Source organism: Crocuta crocuta, unplaced genomic scaffold (assembly GCF_008692635.1).
Source record: "Crocuta crocuta isolate KB4526 unplaced genomic scaffold, BGI_CrCroc_1.0 scaffold48, whole genome shotgun sequence".
Classification (NCBI taxonomy): domain Eukaryota; kingdom Metazoa; phylum Chordata; class Mammalia; order Carnivora; family Hyaenidae; genus Crocuta; species Crocuta crocuta.
Genome location: NW_027533089.1, coordinates 815,555 through 839,357, shown reverse-complemented (window position 1 = coordinate 839,357; position 23,803 = coordinate 815,555). Strand labels below are relative to the sequence as shown.

At 33.5% G+C, this 23,803-nt stretch overlaps 1 protein-coding gene across 1 annotated transcript in view; it reads right to left on the bottom strand.

The window, feature by feature from the left end:
- Positions 1-23,803, bottom strand: part of COL11A1 (collagen type XI alpha 1 chain) — a 210,683-nt gene that overhangs the window by 168,597 nt on the left and 18,283 nt on the right. The window contains exons 2-4 of the mRNA XM_077746071.1: positions 19,663-19,830; positions 14,735-14,948; positions 11,588-11,750 (exon numbers count right to left, since the gene is read on the bottom strand). Of these exons, the coding sequence (XP_077602197.1) occupies positions 11,588-11,750; positions 14,735-14,948; positions 19,663-19,830 (545 nt within the window). The remainder of the gene's footprint in view (positions 1-11,587; positions 11,751-14,734; positions 14,949-19,662; positions 19,831-23,803) is intronic.

Here is a 23,803-nt window from a genome sequence, read left to right as displayed (position 1 = left end):
CTGTATGAATCAAAAACATATGTATATAATTGGACACATGTAGGTCTAACCTATGTTGCTCAAGGATCAACTGTAATTGACATCTATTTACTACTTCATCCAAAAACAATAGATTATACATTCTTCTGAAGATCACATGGAACATTCATCAATATAAGCCACATTCTGGATCACAAAACATTAAAAATCTAAAACAAAGAATCATACAGTCTCTGCTTTTGGAACACAATGGGGTTAAACTAAGAATCAATAACAGAAAGTTATATGAAAAGTCCAAAAGTCTGAAAGAATAAGCAACATATTTCTAAATAACACATGAGTCGAAAACTGATATCTCAAAGGAAATTTAAAAATATTTTTGAACTAAATGAAAATGAAAGCATGACTTATCAAAATGTGTGGCATGCAGCAAAAGCAGTTCTCAGAGAAATTTATAGCACTGAATACACATAGTAGAATAAAAGAAAAATCTAAAATCAATCACCTAAGCTTCCACCTTAGGACACTAGAAAAAGAAGAGCAAAGTATATCCAAAATAAGCAGAAGAAAAGAAATAATAAAATTTGAGCAGATATCAGTAAAGAAGAAAACTGTGTGTGTGTGTACACACATATATACATATATACACACATACATACATATACATATATGTGTGTGTGTGTGTGTGTATCAAGTAAAATCAATGTGTCTGTAGTCAGGCTAAGAAAATAAGAGAGAAGGTACAATTAATAGTATTATAAATGAAAGGGGGACATCACTATAGATCCCATGGATATAAAAGGATAATACAGGAACAGTATGAACAACTTTATGCTCATAAATGTGAACTAGATGGAATGAACCAATTGCTTGAAAGACATAATCTGCAAAAACTCATACAATAAGAAACAGATCATCTGAATAGGCCTATATATTAAAGAATTTGATTCAATAATTAATAGCCTTCCAAAACAGAATGTTTCACTGGTGAATTCTACAAAACATTTATGCAAGCAATTATACCAATCTTCTACATTCTCTTTCAGAAGAAAGAAGCAAAGGGAATACTTCTTATCTCAGTGTATGAGGACACTGTTTCCTAAACCAAAGTCAGATAAAGACATCACAAGAAAACTACAGACAAATGTCTCTCATAAACATAGATGCAAAAATCCTCACCAAAATATCAGCAAATTGACAATGTACAAACCAAAAATATATGTAAAGAACTATATACCATGACCAAATGATATTTATCCTAGGTATGTAAGGCTGGCTCACCATTTGAAAATCAATTCATGTACTCTATCACATCAAATGGCCAAAAAAGAAAAACCACAGAATCATAGCAATAAATGAGGAAAAAATATTTGGCAAAATCAAACATCTATTCATAACAAAAAATTTTCAGCAAACTGGAAATGGAGGGAAACGTATTCAATTTGATTTTTTAAAATCTACAAAAAACCTAAAACTAACATCATACTTACTGGTAAGACTTGAAGCTTTCCCACTAAAATCAGGAACAAGGCAAGGATGTCCCCTCTCACCACTGCTTTTCAATATTGTACTGGAAGTCCTAGCTAATACAATAAGACAAGAAAAGGAAATAAAAGATACAGATATGGAAAGAAGAAATAAAACTGTCTTTCTTCACAGATGACATGACTGTCTATACAGAAAATCCAAAAGAATAAACAAACTCCTAGAACTAACCAGTAATTAGAGCAAGATTGCAGGATATAAGGCTAATATACAGGAGTCAATTGTTTTCCTATATACAACCAATGAAAAAGTGAATTTGAAATTAACAACACAATACCATTGTATTAACACTTAAAAATGAAATACTTAGGTTAAGCCTACAAAATATGTATAAACTCTACATGAGGAAAATGGCAAAACCCTGATGAAAGGTATCAAAGAAGAACTAAATAACTGAGAGATATTCTATATTCATGGATAAGAAAATCAGAATTGTGAAGATGTCAGTTTTCCCAAATCCATATACAGATTCAACACTCTTGGTCAAAATCTCATTAAACTATGTCGTGTGTATTGTCAAACTGATTCTAAAGTCTATAACAAGAGGCAAAAGACCCAAAATAGCCAATTTAACATTGAATGGTAGAACAAAGATGGAGAACTAACATTACTTCACTTCAAGACTTATTATGATGCTATGGTAATCAAGACAGTGTGGTATCGTTGAAAAAAAAAAACAAATAGGTCAATGGAACAGAAACAGACCCTCATAAATAGAGTTAACTGATCTCTGACAAAGAAGTAAGGCAATATAATGGCGCAAAGCTAGTCTATTCAACAAATGGTGCTGGGAAAACCAGACATCAACATGTAAAAAGTGAATCTAAACACAAACCTCATACCCTTCACAAAAATTAACTCAGAATGGATCAATGATACAAATGTAAAATGCAAAACCTAAACATCCTAGAAGATAGGACAGAAGAAAAGTCTTTGTGAACTTGGGTGTTAAGAAGCTTCTTAGATATACCATCAAAGGCATGATTCATGAAAGAAGTAATTGATAAGCTGGACTTCATCAAAATTAAAAACTTCACATCTGTGAAAGATAATATCAAGAGAATGAGAAGTCAGAATGACAGAAAATATTTGCAAAAGACACAAATGATAAAGTATTGTTATCTAAAACACACACACACACACACACAAATGTAAAACTTAACAATAAGAAAATGAACAGCCTTATTTAAAAACTGAGCAAAAGACCTTACCAGACAACTTACCAAACAAGTCACACAGATTGCAAGTAAGCGTATGAAAAGATGTTCAACATGTCATCAGGGAAATGCAGACTATAACAATTAGATACTACCACCTGCTTATTTAAAAAATTATTTTTAATGTTTATTCAATTTTGAGAGACAGATTGTAAGCAGGGGAAGGGCAGAGAGACAGGGAGACACAGAAATCAAAGCAGACTCTAAGCTGTCAGCACAGAGCCTGACATAGGGCTCAAACTCATGAACCACAAGATCGTGACCTGAGCCGAAGTCAGATGCTAAACCAAGTAAGCCACTCAGGTGCTCCCACATGCCTATCTTAATGGCCAATATCCAAATGTTGAACAACAAGAATTTTCATTCACTGCTGCTGTGAATGCAAAATGGCATAGCTCTTCTGGAAGACAGTGTGGCAGTTTCTTATAAAAGTAAACATATTCTTACCATATCAGCAATCATACATTTTGGCATTTGCCCAAAGGAGCTGAGAACTATGTCTACACAGAAGCCTGCATGTAGATGTTTATAGAGGCTTTACTCATAATTATGAAAAACTTAAAAGCAACCAAGATATGCTTCAGTAGATGAATGGACAATTAAACTGTGTTACATTCAGACAATAGAATATTATTGAGCACTAAAAAGAAATCAGCTATCAAGCCATGAAGGATATGAAGAAAACATAAATGCATATTAAGTGAAAGAAGTCAACCTGAAAAGACTACAGCTATATGATTCCATCTATATGACATTTTGGAAAAGACAAAACTATGGGAACATTATAACGATTAGTGGTTGCCAAAATTTAGAAGAGAAGGAAGGATGAATAGGGAGAGCACAGAGGATTTTTGGGGTCATGAAAATATTTCATAAGATACTGCATTGGTGAATACATGTCATGATACATTAGCCAAGATCCATAGAATGTACAACACCGAGAGTGAACCATAAGATGAACTATGGACTTTGGTTGATAATGATATGTCAGTACAGGTTTACACACTGCAACAAATGTATTGGCTTGGTGGGGATGGTGATAGAAGAGGCTGGGTATACGTGTGTGTGTGCACACTCATGCACATGCACAAGGATATATGAAAATTCTCTAAGTTCTGGTCAGTTTTGCTCTGAACCTATACCAACTCTAAAAAACAAAATGTATTAATAAATAATTTCCATTATTCCAACTCAGATAACAAATGCCAGTTCACATAACCCAGATCTGGGTTAAAACTCTTAGAGACTTTAAAATATACATTATAACTATAAAACACTCAATACCACAATTTCAGAACACACTTTCTTTATAAAAGCATGTGCTATATTCACTAAAATAGGCTACATGATGGGCCATAAAATAATTGTCAGTAAATCTAGATGGAATGAGATCATATCATGTTCATTTTCAGAGGAAAACAGACATTTACACTGAAAACTAGGAAACATTGTGAGAGGAACTAAAGAAAAACAAAATAAATAGAAAATTCTACCATATACAGGAAATGGAAAATTTAATGTTTTAGTTTGATTCTCTTCATTTTGATCTACAGCTTAAATGAAATTCCAATTAAAACCAAATTTTATTTAAATGAAACCCAATTTTATTTTAGAAGTCAACAGGCTTATTCCAAAATTTATATAGAACATAAATAACCAAAAACTATTAAAGCAACGTTTAGCAAGGATAAAAAGTAAGAGCAGTTACCCCACCTAATATCAAAACTTTCTATTAAACTACAGTAATCAAGACATTTTGGTATTAGTGAAAAGATAGACAAATCAACGGAATAGGATAATAAATAGTCCAGTAATAGATCTACTCATATGTATGACTACATATGATTTCTGACATAGAAGCCAAGGCAATTCAATGCATGAAAGGGAAGTCTTTTTTATAAAGGATGAACTGGATATCTTTGTCTTAAAACAATTAACACTGACCTTTACCTCACACCATACTCAAATATTAACTCAGAATGAGGCATGACTTTTGTGTAAAACCTAAAACTACAACATATCTGATAGCAGGAAAAAATTCTTATCTTGTGTAGGTAAAGATCTATTAGAACGGGGGCGCCTGGGTGGCTCAGTTCGTTGAACGTCCAACTTTAGCTCAGGTCATGCATGATCTTACAGCTTGTGAGTTCAAGCCCCACATCAGGCTCTGTGCTGACAGCTCAGAGCCTAGAGCCTGCTTCAGATTCTGTGTCTCCCTCTCTCTCTATCTCTCTCTCTCTCTCAAAATTAATAAATATTTTTTAAAAATTTTAAAACACTCTTAGAACACAGAATGTGTAAAAATAACAAAATCGACAAATTAAACTTTATAAAAATGAAAAGCATTCACTCTATAAATTAAAAGGCACTATTAATGAAATAAAAAGATAAGCCACATGCTAGAAAATTATTTGCAAATCTCTATCAAACAAAGTATTAAGGATTTATATTTAAAAAAACCTTAAAAGTCCATAATCATAATAGATCAGCATTTTTTTAATGGACAAAAGACACTTCATAAAGGAAGATGCAGAAATGGCCAATGAAAACCTAAACAGTGCTTGACATCATCAGTTATAGGGAAATATAAATTCATACCATAATAAATACTACTACACAACCACTTGGAATGGCTAACATCTAAAAGACTAACCGTATAAAGGGTTGTCAAGGATGCAGAATGACTGGAACTTTCATTCACTGTGGGAGGGAGCGCAAAATGATTAATGCCACTTTGGAATGCAGTTCCACACTTTCCTTGTTTTTTGAAAAGTAAATATGCACCTACGAAATAACCCAAAATTCTATTTCTAGGTATTCAAAGTAAGACAAACACAAATAAATGCCCACACAAAATTTGTACATGAATGTTTGAAGCAGCTTTACAGGTAGAAGCCAAAATCTAGAAATGATCCAAATGCCCACTAACAGGATGAAATGGATGAACAAATAGTGGTATATTCATACACCGGAATATGGCTCAGCAATTTTTAAAAAGGCATAATAATGATATAAATGAGACCTGGATAAGTCCCCAAGACTTTATCCATGAGTGATAAAGACATTATGATGAGTGATAAAAGCCAAGTTAAAGACAGTATACTCAGTATCATTCTGTTTATTAAAATGTTAGATAAAATAAATAAGCCATAGTGATAAAAAGCAAATTAGTGATTGCCCGGGGTTCAGGGAGAAGAAGAGATGGTGCATGTGGAAACTTTTGGTGTGATGGCCATGTTTATTTTCTTGATTATGATGGTTTCATTGGAGGTGTAAATGTAAATCACAACTGATCAATTTACACTTTTAATATTTGTGGTTTTATTGTACTTCAGTTATATCTCAATAAATAGAGTTTTAAAATCTCAAATTCTATGAGCTAAATGCATCTATTCCAGGGAAGGTGGATAAATGGGAAAGCTACCTTATCCTGTAATGTCATTCTATAGAAAAACAATGTCTACCAACACAATTTTTTAACTAAATTAAATTTTTCTTTTTTTAATGTTTTTTAATTTTTTTTTTTTTTTTTGAGAGAGAGAGGCAGAGAGAGAGAGGGAGACAGAGAATTCCAAGCAGACCTCACACTGTCAGGGCAGAGCATGATACTGGGCTCAAACTCATGAACTGTGAGATCATGAACTGAGCTGGAATCAAGAGTCGGACACTTAACTGGCTGAGCCACCCAGGCGCCCCCCAACATAAGTTTTTAAAAAGCATATATCTTGGAAAATATATGCAGTAAAAAGATACATAGGCATCACAAAGCAGTAATCAAATTCTTACTGGAATTATTTGAGATCCCTGTTATTACTTTAAGGTAAGTTATCTGGCCTTATGGGGCGCCTGGGTGGCTTAGTCGGTTAAGCGTCCGACTTTCGCTTGGGTCATGATCTCGCGGTTCGTGGGTTCGGGCCCCGCGTCGGGCTCTGTGCTGACTGCCAGCTCAGAGCCTGGCGCCTGTTTCAGAGTCTGTGTCTCCCTCTCGCTCTGACCCTCCCCTGCTCACGCTGTCTCTCTCTCTCTCTCTTTCTCTCTCTCTCTCCTAGAAATAAATAAAACATTAAAAAAAATTTAAAAAAAGTTTTCTGGCCTTGTAAAACTACTTCAATTGTGTAGCTTTTATAAATTAATATTCATTGATTTCTCCCAAGAAAACTGAATGCCAAAATCTTTTCTGAGAAGTTTGAAAAAATGAAAAATTTCATCAAAAGCTGTTCCACTTAAATTGTCATTATATTCTTCTCATTGCTTCAAAAGAAAAAAAATAATCTACCCAAAGATAGAAGACTGTAAAAACCTGCTTTGATCATTAAAAAAGAAAAAAAGATTGAAATAGCAATGCTTTGACTTGAGTTATAATGGCTACAACTTGATATTTAGTGAAGAAAATCCTGTTTAAAAGNCCTGGAGCTTGCTTTGGATTCTATGTCTCCCTCTCTCTCTGCCCCTTCCCCATTTGTGCTCTCTTTCTCTCTCTCAAAAATAAATAAATATTAAAAATTTTTTAATTAAAAATTTTAAAAGGCTACAAAAGTAATTTTATTGATAGTGAATACAGGCAATGTAGTTAATTTAGCTAATTTAGCTTTCCGCACATTCTGAAGTGTATTATCAAGTAAAAAACAAAACAAAACAAAAAACAAAATAAAACAAAAACCCCCACAAAGTTATAGATTAGGGTTGGCTGGATATTTTATGTCTGCTTGAAAGTATTCATCTACCCAGACCATGTTTTGCTTGCAAAAGTCTGAACCTAGATGCTACCTGGTTGGGGAGGGAAAATTTACCTAATCCCCACAAGATGCCTTGTAAGCAACTGAGGTACTTCATTCACAAGACAAAAGACCACTTAAAGCCTGATTTGGCTGATATGTGGGTCACTGTTGCACACCCTATCAAAAATGTATAAGAATATTTGACATGTTGGGGCACTGGGTGGCTCAGTTGGTTAAATGACAAACTCTTGATTTTGGCTCAGGTTATCATGTCACAGTTCGTGGGTTTGAGCCCCGTGTCGGGCTCTGCACTGCAGGGGAAGAGCCTGCTTGAGATTTTCTCTCCTTCTCTCTCTTTCTACCCCTTCCCCCCTCCATTTGGTCTCTCTCAAAAGAAGTAAACTTTAATTTTTTAAATGTTCTTTTTTTTTTATTTACTTCTGAGAGAAAGAGATAGAGACAGAGACAGAGACAGCGTGAGCAGGGGAGGGTCAGAGAGAGAAAGGGAGACACAGAATCCCAAGCAGGCTCCAGGCTCTGAGCTGTCAGCACAGAGCCAGACGCTAGGACCGTGAGATCAGGACCTGAGCTGAAGTCGGAGGCTCAACCAACAGAGCCACCCAGGCACCCAAGAAATAAACTTTAAAAAAAAAGAATATTTGACATGTCATAGTTGTAAGATGATTTTAAATGTAAGTAATAATACATAGTAATACACAATTATATTACCCATATTTACATAATATATAACCATATATACATGTATAATTAATAGTAGTATTTTAAGCACTTTACATACAGGATCTCATTTTTTTAAATATAACTTACAAGGGAGATAACATTACTATTCCCATTTACAGAATTAGAAAAAAATTCAGATTTCTCTGATTCCATAATCAATTTTTATATTCACTCCACTATGCTGAAATTATATAATCTGATTTATTACTCTATATATTCATTTCGGTATTTCCATATAAGCTAATTTGCCATACTTTTAAAAAAATTTCAGTTTTGTTGTTATATGTTTACTGTTGAATTCTTAGGTGTTTTCAGATTGTAGTTCAAGTATGGCCATGTTTAGCATTTTTTCCCATAACAGTCTCATTCCATAAATGTAGGATAATGTAGGGATGACAGAGATTAAATTATATAATAAACAAATTTGCATCTATTTGGAATGATACTATTTCCAAAGAAGTTACATTTCCAGCTTTCAGGAAAATAAATCACTAACGTTTTTATATCATCTTGACCATTACAACTGTTTATCAAACACTAAAATATGCATATATGGTACCATTCCTATCTCCTATCATTTTAGTTTACTTTCTACACATTCAGTTGCAGAGATTCAAAAGTCTAGATAGATACCATAATGTTAAACATGATGAAAATAAAAATATTTGGGTAAATGTTTAGAGAAAGATATATTAACTTCGTATCAGATAAGATGAACTAATTTCATAAAAGGAGTCAGAAAGCTTTATTCTGATGTAAAAATCTGTGTTTGAATTGTTTCTTTTCTTCATATTCTTTTTCAAGTGGGAAAAACTAAACTGTTTTTGAAATTTATATACCCTACAATAGTAAAATTTAGGAAATAAAACTTGAATTTTATGTATAATTTTGGACATAGTAATAATGATAAACCTTATAGTGAAGTATTTGCATTTATTTCTTTTTCCAAAACTAATGTACTTAATATTAAATAAATATTCTTTTTATATTGTTTTTTATATTTGATATTTTAAATAAATATTCTTTTTAAATCTCCACTGGGTTTCATGAAATTCCATGATACAAAGCTGCATAATAAATTTACTTTTGCTATTGTCTGTTACAGTCCTAAAGAATTCATTAACAAGTCTTGGACAAATTATTTTTCTTAGTAGTTTAGCAGTTTCTCCAAATAAACAGCTGGAGTTAAAGTTACTCCAAGATTTAGATTGCAGATCATGGATTAGAAAATTAAGAATTAATCAAAGAATATATAATAATATTTGCTTCTAGTACACCTGTCTTTGGTAATTTACTAGAGGCACTCTTGACCAGAGGTATTTTGATTAAAAGTAGCAAAAACATATGAAAATATTTTAGGAAAATTATTTCTATATTTTTAGGAGTTGGTACTGTAATCAGTTTATGAAACACAGAGCCATTCTTACATATTTTAAAAGATGCAATATCAGGTTCAGTTATTTATTTTCACAAAAGAACATATTGTGATAGCATAAAACTCTAATTCAAAAACTCTAAGCTGGACCCCAGTGAGCATGAGTGTAGTATATGGCAAAGAAAGGGGTGTACAGTCTATATGTGGGGTTTGGGAAGGGGTACCAAGGGATGGGCTGTATCATAAAGAAACCTAATCAACATGTACATATAAAAAATATCTCTCAGGGCAGTAAATTTTGATAATATTAATAATTAATATGTATCAACATACATATTTTATTTATACTTTTATTTATATAACATATTTAGATTTTTTCTCTTTTGTATTCTTTTTTTAAATTTTTAAAAATTCATTTACTTTTTTTAGAGAGAGAGAGCAGAGGAGGGGCAGAGAGACAGGAAGAGAGAGAGAATCCTAAGTAGGCTCTGTGGGGCTCCAACTCATGAACTATGAGATCATGACCTGAGCCAAAATCAAGAGTCAGACGCTTAACCAACAGAGCCACCCAGGCGCCCCTCTTTTGTATTTCTTTATATATTCTTACCATTTATGATGAACAAAGTTTACTCTTAATTTCCATTACTTTAAGTTCCATAGGCTCTGTAACTATGTATAGCAATAGGCTAAACTAATACATGAAATGAAACCATCTGCCAATATACTTTGTCTGTATTACTCATTTATGTTCCTGAAAAATAAGGTTGTGTGTATTTCAAAAATAAATTTAGCCTGTGAAACTGATGTTCATAGGTAGATTAATTTCAAACTAGAAGTTTGCTAGGCTAAAAATTGAGTTAATTCATTTACAATATTCATCTAATAAATATTATCATTTATATACAATCAATACATGATATTAGAAGATCTGAGAGTTTATTATTATATATTGCCTGAATGAGTTTATGATTTAATTTAGTATGATATAAATGTATTAAAACACTTTGTTTGGAATCAAAGGCTCAGGTATACACAAGTAGAGAAAAATCAGAAACAAACAGAATCTCAATTAACCTGAAAGTGTCACAAATGTTAATTATATTTAAAATTATGCCATAGGTTATGTATATAAGTACAGGGATGCAATATTCTACTGACACTCGAAATGTATGTTGTTCTTTCTATGAAAGTACACACTGTGTGTTTATGTGTATGCATGTATGTTCACACCATCAACCAAATACAGAAAATCTTCTATGTAAATCTTGTCTATTAATCTGAAATACATTACAGAACTTTACTTTATTCCACTTTGAAAAATAAATTACTCAGAAATGGTATAAAAACAATGATCAGAGTACTAAATGATGCCTCAGGAGTACATCCCTTTGTGGGATCAGGACTCAGGTCTGTTTGTTATGTTAATAATTGACTCATTGAAAATTAAAGCATAAATTACCGGATCCAATGATTGAAAGATTAAAACAAAGAATGTAATTGCCATAATTGGTGAATTATAACTGAAAGAAAACTTTTACTATGACCTTGACATTATTTAAAAAGTGATCTTAAAGACCTAAGTTCAGCTTTTGCAATATGATCTCTATTTTATTCCTTGGAAATATTTACAAAGAACAGAGAAAGGCAAAATATCTGACTTGTACATTTCCTTAAATTAATCTCCCAGAGAAGGAAGTGAAGAAAATGTTTTCTCCAAAGAAAATAATACAAAGTACCAAAAGTAAAGCCATTGCCCTTCCCAAGAGAAAAGCATGCCTGTGTTCAAATCAACCAATCTCTGTAATGTTTCCCAGTCGTTACAGCCATCATTGTCTATCCATTCTCTTACTGAACAATAGAAAACATCACCACTATACCCACAGGGGAAGAAAGTAGGTCACCCTTTAGCTTTCAACTTTGTTTTATAGTATATATTGATTGTTACAGTTATTGACTCAATTCATCTGATTTAACAATATTCAGCTTCAAATAATGTTTGATTTATTTTTTACCTCAAAAACTTCTTCATCCAAAATCCTTGTTCCAAAAACTGTGATTCCATTGGTGTCAACGATTGCTCTCTCACTTCTATCAAGTGGCTTTGTGGTTTTCTTCTTACAATCAACAATCATTGTCACAGTTTTCTTCTCCACGCTGATTGCTACCCGATGCCACCTAAAAGAGTCAAGTAATTCTTTTGTAAGCTTCAAAGATATTGTTGCCACACCGTTACTCATTTTAAAATGCAATGTATTTTAAATTGTGAAAGTGAGCTGAAATTGCACAAAAAAATAGGCTCATTTATTAATCAATCAGTTAACCCAGAATACTGCTAGATAGTAAAAAGGATACATGCGGTATAAAATGCACACTGGGGGTGGTTGTCTGTGCTGATAAGGAAGTGCCCATCCTTTGCTACACTGTGTGTTGTTGCAACAAAAGCTTAATCTCACCATGTCCTGATGAGTGTATGTGATAGAGATCAGGGGTGGGACATGAGGTAAGTAATAGTTTCTATGTACGTAAATGCTTTCTTCCAAATGGAATTCCACTTAATTTATTTTTTTCTTGCTCTAGAGATCCCCTGAGATGAACTGTAATAGGGTATGTGTACTAATTGAATGACTGCTCCATCTGGAACAACTGAACGTTCTAATTGTAAAACACAATGTGCTTCTCTGTCTTTATTCACATTTATTTCAAGTGCTTTCATTTTCTTTTTCCACTTTAATTTCAAGACAGTTATAGATCACTACTGTGGGCAGGATCCAAAACTGAGACACAATATCTCTCCTTCTTTCCAGGGTTGGCAGGAAGTGGGAACACTGAAAGAAAGCATAGTCAATGCCATGTGTGAAGTGAGAGTCTCAATTCACTCTGACGCTACTGCTCTAGCTGATTCAGGGCAGCGATGACAGGCTTAGGGGGTAGACGTGGCTAGCCCTTTGGAAACCTATATACCCTAATCTTGCTATAAAATGGTGAGTTTTATTAACAGTATCTGGTGCTAACACAAACCACTGAGTGAAGCTTATTTGGATTTTGCAAACCACTCTGGTTTATATTTTATTTTTTTCCAAATGAAAAATGCTAGATTAATATTGCAGAAGTGTCTAGGACTACATCCATAAAATAAAGTGCCCAAAAAGTTGCAGAAGTCTTTCTAAAATGTCTGTTTCATGTGACTTGGCATGGCTACGATGAGGACCAAGTATATTTCCATATACACTTAATCTTTGGTCTTTCCATAGCACATTCAACTAGCATAGGTGCCTGCTTAGTTTGAATTGTGCAGAGATTTATTTTGGAGCCACTGAATACTGTGAGAGTAAAATTTACACATATTTCTGCCAAGAAGCCTGGGTCTTAACTTAAACCATCTCTGCTATTTTAAGTATGTGCTTCTCATTAACAGGAAATAAAAATGATTTCAATTGTAAAAGCTGATCAGAACTCTGAACTTGACCTTATTGTTGATTAATTTCAGCTCTGTAATAATGATAAGTCATAACAATGGTATCATATATAATAGCCAAAATACTAAACCATTCTTAATTATTCTCTTTTTCATATACAGTACATTCATATCATCAGAAAATCCTTTATTCAGTGTATATACAGAATTCAGTGTGTCTCAACTTTATCCAATCTGGAAGCTCTCTCACCTAGACTCCAAAATGGTCTCTACTTCCCCTCTCATGCATCTGGATTGACTATTTTAAAAAACGAGGCAGATAAAGTCTCCTTGCTAAAAACCATGTATTATTCCCAGTAAAAGCTGAAGTCCTTACTGTGTCTCACAGGAGTGTCATCTGGCCTTCTGACCTCATGCCCAACTTTTGATTTCTCGTTCCCTATGCTCCAGCCACATTGCCTCTTTACCGTCCTTTGCACATGTTCTTCACTCAGCCAGACTTGCTCTTCCTTCCTATCCCCACATGGCTCACTCCTTCACTTCCAACATGCCTTTGTTCAGTGCAACAATATCAAAGAGATGCTCTATCAAAAACAGCATACCCTCAAATTCCTTATCCTGATTTATTCTCATAGCATCACTTTTCATATTCATTATTAAGGATAGTATTTAAATTACTCATAAAAGCCTAGTTTTTCCTGCCACTAAGATGAAGTTTTCTCCATAGCCCTGACAAAGATACACGGAGTGTGGATTTTTTTCCCCATCTGAATGGCCATTTCCTTCCTATATTTATAACTAAATGTCATATTTCAGATCAGGCTAATTTTAGAAGCCTAGATTCAGCAATAAACTGCCAAGTAAATTTAGTAAACATTTATTTGTATTTAGCTGCTCCCTAACTGAAAGGCAATGTTCACAATGCAGAATTCAGAATTCAGCATGATTTTCAGAAGAGTATGATGGTTACTATCTAGTCTAACTACCTAAGTTCAACCGCTACCTCTGTCACTTTGCAAATACATGATCTCAGGCAAGTCATTCACCCTTTCTGTGCCTCAGTCCCCTATTCTGTAAAATGGGTTTACTAACATTATCTTCAAAGAGTTGTGAAAAATTAAATGAGTTGACTACATATAAAGTGCTTCCAACAGTACATAGCACATATCAAGCATTATAAAAAGCTTGTTATGATTGTCAATAATAACAACATGCTTGAAAAAAGGCAAGTCAAATCAGGTCATTCCTCTGCTCAAAAAGTCTACAATGAGTTCCCATTCCACTCAAGACAGAATCCAAAGTGTTATAACCAGCTACAAAATGTTAAACCATTTGGTTTCTCCATCCTCATCATCTCACTCTGCTCCTGCCATGCTGGTATCCTTGACATTGCTTAGACAAATCAGCCACACCTCGAATCAGAGGCTGTGCATTTGTTTCCCCTCCTCCTGGAATAGTACACTATTAGTTATTAGCAGGGCATGCACCCAAAATTCTTTACCAGTCACCTTCTTAGTGAGATTTTCCCTGATCTCACTCCTTAAAATTGCACCCTCCACCACCATTTCCTATCTTCTTCACCGTCCACCCAGACTGTAAAAGAGACTATGTGTAATTAGGTATATTATTGTTTTGTTCATTGCCGTATCACTAATCTCTAGAAAAACTGCCTCACACTTTATAAATATTAAATGAACTAATTGTTTTCAACATAGTGAAAGCATTGGATTATTGGGTTACTTACTTCCCATCAGCGATGTTAACAGTTCTGAAGAGGGGATAGTCTTCAGGAGCGGGTTTTCCAGTGTGGTCTTCAAACAGGAAAACAGGTGATCTCCCCACCTCAACACCAATTTGCTGGATACCGTGCTCATTATATATAGATAAAAGGAAAGACTGAATTCCTTTTTTGGGTTTTATTGTGAATAATATTGAAAAATCTTCTGGAAAAGTTCCTCCTGAGAAGAGAAGGCCAAAGGCTCAGAAATTTCAAATTCCCAGATTATTCTTGGATCATCCTAATTTTTTCAACTTCCTAGGGGGCCTTAATAAGTCATGCTGATTAGAAGGGGCACATGTACACCAATGTTTATAGCAGTGCTATCAACAATAGCCAAGTTATTAAAAGATCTCAAATGTCCATAGACTGATAAATAAAGATAAAGAAGATAAAGAAGAATAAAGAGAAAGATAAATAAAAATAAAGAAGGATAAAGATAAAGAAGTGGTGTATATGTATATACAATGGAATATTACTTAGCAATAAAAAGAATGAATCTCGTCATTTGCAACAATGTGGGTGGAACTAGAATGTATTATGCTAAGTGAAATAAGTCAACCACAGAAAGAAAAATATTATATAATTTCACTCATATGTGGAACTTAGGAAACACAACAGATGAACATAGCAGAAGGGAAGGAGAAATAAAATAAAAATAGAGAGGGAGGCAAACCATAAGAGATTCAAATACAGAAAAAAAATGGACAGTTGCTAGAGGGGATGTGGGAGGGATGGGCTAAATAGGAAATGGGCGTTTAAGGAGGGCACTTGTTGGGAAGAGCGCTGGGTGTTACATGGAAGTGATAAATCTCTGGGATTTACGCTGGAGACCAATACTACACTGTATATTAACTAACTTGAATATAAATAAATTTTTTAAAACTCATGTAAATTCAAACAGTAATAACAATATAGATTAAAAATATTAAGGAGGTGATAATAAGCTTTCTCTGCAATGACTGTCTAAGCTATATTCAAATTTTAAACCTACTCCTTTAAAGCACAATGACTATGTAGAATTCAATTCAAAGCTAGGAAACAATATTCATCATGATGTGAATATTACATGCACAGTAAGAAGTTTTAAAATAAGAAAGCACCACTTTAGGGTAAGATTTGTATTACAGTCTTCTCTAATCTGTGGCCATACACCCTCTCTTTAAAGAGGCACTGTAAGGACACAATATATGAAGGTATTTTTTTTTGTCATCCATTAAAAGCTAAAGAGTTTCTCATCAGTTTTTCCTCTTACACAAAATGCAGTTTCACTAATAAAAAGCTTATGGCATTATAACCCCAACTATCAGATACTTGGTTAATTTGATTCTAAATTCAAGAGGACAGACTGTCTTTTTTTTTTTTCTTTTTCTTTTCCCTCCTACCATCATACTCCAAATATTATTTTTGAGACAGAGAGAGACAGAGCATGAGTGGGGGAGGGGCAGAGAGAGAGAGAGAGAGAGAGAGAGAGAGAGAGAATACAAAGCAGGCTCCGGGCTCCGAGCGGTAAACACAGAGCCCGAGGTGGGGCTCAAACTCATCAAGTGCAAGATCATGACCTGCGTCGAAGTTGGATGCTCAACCAACTGAGCCACCCACGTTCCCTGAAGTATTTCTCAATTTCAAATGAGGCAATACGAATATAATTATAATCTTTATGCTATGCCCTTTAAAAAAGAAAATTTAATTACCTAAAATATCATGACTTGATGTCAAAATGTTCAGTCTAACCTAGGGACCCCACCTTAGTTTCTTCCTATAAGACACTAAGCAAAACTGTCCATAATGACTAAATGTATCAGAGAGAATTCACTATATTACTTCAACACAACCACTTACTGTGTGAAATTTTATCTAAACTAATAGTGATCAGTATATGTGATAAAGTAATATATGAAAACTTTCAACTTAGGTAATTTGTTTTGAAATGTATAAATATACACTAAAATCATCCACTCTGTTGAATGACTGCTGTTAAAGAAAAAATACTATTACTACTTTTGATATGCATGTGTATATAAATCATATATGTATATGCAATAATCATAATTACACTGAGTATATCAAATACAATAGTGATTTTTAGAATGGGCTTTTCATATCAATAGATATTGCATGCATGAATAAATTTTATATAGAAAAGGCACAAAATTTTATTATTTTATTTTAATTTTTTAAAGTCGTGATTAATATATTTCCATGTGGCATATGTCTCCCTGTAACTAAAATACTTTTTTTATGTAGCTTGGTGGTCAGTAGGATTTTGAAAATGAAGAAGGATGGCCATTTTTGTATAGTGGGAAAGTTCATTTTAGTCTAAAAGAGACTGAGATTGTCTCTTAGCTTCACATCATTTTCTGGTTCTGGGATTATATTGAAATACTTTACATCTCTAAGCCCTAATCCATTACTAGTGCTTAAATAGTCTTCTCTCCAGATGGATATGAAGATAAAGACCAATATACACAAAGTTTCTTGTATAGTATCTATTCCACAGCAGGTGTTCTAAAAAGGGCAGATAGAACTTGCAAATTACAGCTTCTATTCAGGTCACATGTACAGTGTTCTCAGACAGTAAAATTAAAGGTCTCAAGTTAGGACTTTAGAGGGCATGTACCTTAATTAAACAGAATTTTGCAGTGACCATCTGATAACCCTCCAACCCCACCCCAATATTGAAGTTTCCAGTACTACTACTTACTTTTTTCATTTGAAAAGAGGTTGTTATATCTTTCCATAATGGAAGAAACAGTATTCCAAATAATTTTTCAAAGGCCTTTTTTCCTCCTTTGATAAAGAATAATATTCACTGTTTGGATTTTTTAACTATGAAAATGCCATTGATCATTTTTATTAACTGCCATTTCACATTATTTGACAGGAACCCTTACCCAAATGGAAGATTAAGTTTAAATTCACTTGCGTGGGGGGAAAATGAGGTCTCTATCAGACGGGTCTCCTCCTATCTGAAATACTTGTTATTAGAATTATGTGCCTAAGGCACAATATTGTGAGAAGGGGAAAAAAAAAACCTTCTGTACAAATGAATTTTGTTAATTCTCATGAAAGGAGAGCCCAGAGGCATAGGTTGTATTCTTTTCCATGGGTAATACAACAGAAGTGACTGAATTAATCAAACTAACTAACAATTTGGAAGGCAGAAAAACTGACTCTGAGGTGATGAGCCGAAGTATAAAAAATTAAAAATTAACTTCTTGAGTGTTTTTAAAACTTTTCCATCAATGTATTTTTTCCTGTTTTTTCTCTTGACAATTCCCATCCCTTTCCTATTTCTGCATCAGACTGCAGATAAACAGAAAAGCAAAATATTTTTTATATTTTAAACTTTTAAATTTGATTTTTAACATATTTTATGGATTTAACAACTATTTTTAATTTTAATTCCAAAGTCAGAAAACATGTGCACTGACATTCTTTGTATTTGTGGATTGTTGCTTTTGTCCATCACAAATGATTGCAAAACAAGAAATATTTGGGAAAGATCAAAGAATTAATCAAAATAAATGTGTTTGTAAAAATACTTTAAAATGTTCATTCATGAATCTTGCGTTCTAATTATTTAGTCCCTTGATTTCTAATTTTTCTATTGTTAGAAAATAGCTTTATATGAAAATAGAGGATTCAAATCCCTTTGGATAGACAGTAGAGAGAGAATATGAAGAATTTAAATAATAAATTAATTTGGGGCACCTAGGTGGCTCAATCGGTTGAGCATCCAACATCGGCTCAGGTCATGATACCTTAGTCAGTGAGTTAGAGCCCCGCATCAGGCTCAGTGCTTACAGCACAGAGCCTGGAGTCTGCTTCAGATTCTGTGTCTCCGTCTCTCTCTGCCCCTCTCTTGTTTATTCTCTCTCTCTCCCTCTTTCTCTTTCAAAAAAAAAATTAACAATTTTAAAAAATAAGTGATAAATTATTTCTGAGAGGATTCCAAAGCACCAGAAAGAAACACTTGATAGTATAGTGAATACTGGCTTTGGCAACAGACAAGACCTGGATTAAATCATGAACCCTTGTAATTTGGACAAGTCCAAGAACTTGAATGAAACTCAATTTCCTCTTCCATCAAATAAGAATGAGGACACTCAATTTAGTACAGTTGTAAGAAAAAAATAATTGATGCGTGCAATAGCACACTTGTAACGAGTAACCTGCTTTGACAATGTGATGCTCAGAAACTGTCATCTCCTCACTCAACTCCCTTTCCCTACATTATCATAATCCGCAGATAATTAGTGTTATTAGGTCAATCAATGCTTTCATGGAAAGAAAAAATATTCACCAAGTATTTTTCAATACCATTACGAAAACTTTCCAGGTTTACAAACTCTCTAATCCCAGATCTCCTTATAACTGTGAGATGAGGCTAACTTTTACTGTACTTAAGAGAAGAACAGGACCCCAAAATAATACTGAGTAATCTGTTTTATAACATCTGCTGAAGAAATATTTCTTTCAACAAAAACTTAATTTTATAAAGACACTAAGTATGTATAAATCCACATGCCCATTCAAGCCACATGGGTAGTCATTACTGGTAAAATGCCATGTTCCCCCAGTGAATAAATTCTATAAGATTAGATGCAAAAATGAGCTAGATACAATGTTGTCTTCAATTTTTGTCATCTGGAAATAAAATGATAAATTATTAAATTTTCAAATAAGCGTATCTTCTGTGATTGTGTTGAATTAAAACTGGCAATTATTAAATTATCAGTTATTTTCATTAAGACACTTTAGTGACCACAATGTATTCAGTGTCCCACGTAGGAAAAAATTCCTGCCCCAATAATTGTGCATTATATAGCATGATAAAGGGAAACAATAATAAGTAACTAAGTAATAATCGTTGTAGTAAAAAGTGAACATACCTGAAAATAATTGTTTTGTTGGAGCACTGAGTTGTGCTTGCTTTGAAACTCTGTAAGCAGTATCCGAACCTTTTGAATTCTTTCTGCTTGTGCAAAAGCCTGTTGTTTTTGATATTCCCTCTGGAGAATTGTGAAAATCTAGAGCTTTTAGTACATCGACTGGAGCAGCTGAAAAATAAGTTAAAAGTTTAAAAAATGTGAGCAAATAAACTAATATAAAAATGAGTATTTTTAAAAGAGAAAATATTGTTGTTCTACTTTTCAAATCTGTCTTCACCACATTTCCCTGTTATCTGGGTGGGAGACTGAAAAGTGGGCAGCAGGTATAGTATAAACTAAAAAATTTTCAAATGCAAAATATCTCAAATCAATAATAAAATTGTGGAAAAGCAAACAGAAGATATTCATATTTGGGTGAATAAGCAGATATGGAATTGAATCTACACAATATTAATTACATGGTACATTTTATCTATTTAATATGTGATCGGATATATGTGAATTTACAACCTGTCTGATCCATCTCCATTACAATTTATAAAGTCTTCAGGCATTGTAAGTAATTTCATTATTTGGAATTAAAGTGAAAGCCAGCATCTGTACATATTCCATTAATTTCTAATAGATTTACCATTCAAGTATTTATAAGCTACATAAAGGTGATTTTCAAGGTTTAAATTCACAATGAATGTTATACGTAATTGTTGTAAAATGTGCAGTTACTAAGCCATATTGTGTACACAAAGTTAAAAGTTGTTAAAAAGAATAGGTAAGAAAACATAATGCTCTTGTTTTGAATGCTTTCCTATGTTAGCCATTTACAAAGTATATACTATACGTGTGTGAATGGGTTTGTACTGTGTATATTTATCTATCTGTGTATGTGTGTGTATATATGTATTTGTGTAGAATTTGTTGATTTTTACACTCTAAATTTGCCAGAGTATCTTCATGGACATTGCTTAATGCTTCAGGATTTAGACCGAAAGTCCTTGGAGAGTTTGGATAAAAGTGTAATCTTTAGACAAAGGTGTGATAAAGTATAATCCCTTTGGATAAACTTGATATTTTAAACAGCTTTATTGGAATATAAGTCATTCGCCATGCAATTCACCCACTTAAAGTGTAGAATTCATTGAATTTGGTATATCATGCTATTCACTTTTTTAATTGTGATAAAATACATACAACATCAAATTTTCTGTTTTAACCATTTTAGTGTACAGTTTGGGAGCATAATTATATTCACAGTGCTGTGCAACCATTACCACTATCTATTTCCAAGACATTTCATCCCCCCAAACAGAAACTCTGTAACCATTAAGAAATGATTCCCTATTCACCTCCTCTTCCCAGGCTCTGGTAACTGATAATGTCATTTCTGTCCCTATGAAGTAGACTATTCTAGAAATTTCAGATAAGTGGAATCATACAGTGTTCCTCACAACAGTAGACATAGAAGTACCATATAACCAAGCAATTACACTCTTGGTATACACCCAAAGGAACTGAACCAGCCCTGGCATTTAAACAGATACCTGTGTGCTAGTGTTCATTGAAACATTATTCACAATAGCCAAAAAATGGAAAGAACCCAAGTTTCTATCAATACACGAACAGAGTAACAAAATGTGATACATACATACAATGGAATAGGATTCAGTAATAAATAGCTATGAAATTCTGATACATGCCACAACATGGATGAACCTTCAAAACATAGCACTCTATGAAATAAAACAGACATAAAATAACAATATTTTAGACCACCAAATTCCTTGATCCACAACTTAATATCTGCCTAGTTCATTAAGCAAGTCCAAACATTAGTCATGTAGTGTAAGCACTGTTACAAAAACAGACTTTAGACTCTGTATTATTCAGTATACCTATATTCTATTGACTTTTTCTCTTTATTCAAAAATAAATATATTCAGAGAAGGCTATATGTTGTTGGCCAATGTATTACTGACCATGTCTGAGACTAAGTCCTTACTGCAAGTATTTATATTCTAGTTCAGAGGTAAAAGAGATCACTTCTACTTGAGAGTGAACCAATATTACTGATTTGAAAAGTTTAGTTTTTAGCTAAAAATAAACAGAATTGCCTTCAAATTTCAAAATATGTTGGGTTTTATAAATATACTGTTTCTGGAAGGACTTAATGAGATTGGAAATGGAATTGATTTTTAGAATCAGAAAATACCATCACAAAATACCATCAGAAAATACTATCACAATCCATAGAGAGTGATCTACAACAGGGTGTTGTTCATTGAAAATTATGATATTGGGGTGCTGGGTGGCTCAATCAGTGAAGCATCCAACTCTTGATTTTGGGTCAGGTCATGATCTCCTGGTTCGTGTTCGAGTCCCATGTCAGGCTCTACAATGACAGCGCAGACCCAGCTTGGGATTCTCTCTCCCTCTCTGCCCCTCCCCCATTTGTGCATGGGCATTCTCTCTCTCTCTCTTTCTCTCTCTCTCTCTTTCTCAAAATAAATAAACTTTAAAAACCCTAAAACAGAGAATTATTATTTTCAACTAATTTTTTTTATAATAACCACCAGTTCATTACAGGATGCATGAATGAATGAATGAATGAATGAGTGCATGTGAGCAATGTATGCTTGGTCATTTCCTTAGTTAATTAAATTTTAGGGGCATTGACTTCCATATGTAGAAACATATGTGGACGAAGGTTCATATAATTTTCCTTTTTGCGTATAACAAGTGTACTTTCTTTTTACAATACACTGTCTACCTATTTTAATCAAGCTCTGAATGAAAACACACTATCCAGTACAGTACACATTCTTCCAGATTATTATAAAGAAAAGAAAAACACTCTCTTTATAGAAATCAGGGATTTCAAAGGAACCATTAACTCTACCAAATATGACATCTCTGGTTTAGCCTTGGAATACTTTAAAAGAATAAGAGCATTCAAGAAAATTTTTGCAGTAGTCCTGCTTGTAATGATCAATTATTTTGGGAATTATTTAGGAATTTTAGGAATACCTGACATTCTTAACTTTCTTCTTTTCTCTCATAAAGTAAAAGAAAGTTATAATTTATTTTTATTTTTATTTCTTGAGGGAGGGGAGCATGCAAGCTGGGAGGAGGCAGAGGGAGATAAATAGGCTCTATGCTCAGTACAGAGCCCAGTGCAGGGCTTGATCCCACAACCCTGGGATCATGATCTGAGCCAAAATTGAGAGTTGGGACTCTAAAAACTGAGCAACCCAGGTGCCCAAGAAAGTAGTAATTTTAATGGTTTCCATGTCTAGAAAGCCTAACACGTGCCAGTCACTAAGCTAAGATCTTCACAGACTTTGCAGGGCATATGTTCTTATCCCCAGGATAAGGAATTGAGAGGAATTGAGAGCCAGAAAGCAAACTAAGGATATTCCTGAGATCTAGGCAAATATCAAATCTAAGCTCTTTATACTTCACCACCTTCATTGCTATATCCCACAAACAAAAACTCTAGGAAAGAAACTTAAAACAAAAATTTAACATACTACAATATCTTGAGTTAATTGATTCCTGATGTTTATTTTTAAGTTACACTCAATTTATGTTTCAGGGTATAAATTACTCTTAAAGAGACTATTTCTAAGCATCTTATCTAGGTATTTTATCTTATCTTCTTGTTCTGAGGCAATTAGCAAAGTACATCTGATAGGGTAAAGATTCAAGGAAAGACATGAACACAGCTATGAAGGCTGTAATTCTATAAATAAAATGATGCAGTCCATGGTCATGGCCCCAACTGCTCATAGGTAAATAATATATAAAACAAACCAGATATCCCTTCTCTCCAAAATGTCTTTTCACAGGATGATCTTTTCCAAAAGTACAGATTTTGTCACACGTATTCCTTCCTACTTTGAAAATAATGTGACAAAAACGTATTCCCTCTACAGGATTCAAAATGAGAGCTCTATTTTTAAAGCCTCACAAAATTATTTACAGAGACACATTATATGAAAGAATTCACTCTTCAAAAATCAATTAAAAATAGGGACAAGTAAAGATTTCAACTAGGTTTCTTTTCTTTTTCTAAAAAGGCCTATCAAGGAGCACCTGGGTGGCTCAATTGGTTAAGCGTCCCACTTTGGCTCAGGTCATGATCTCA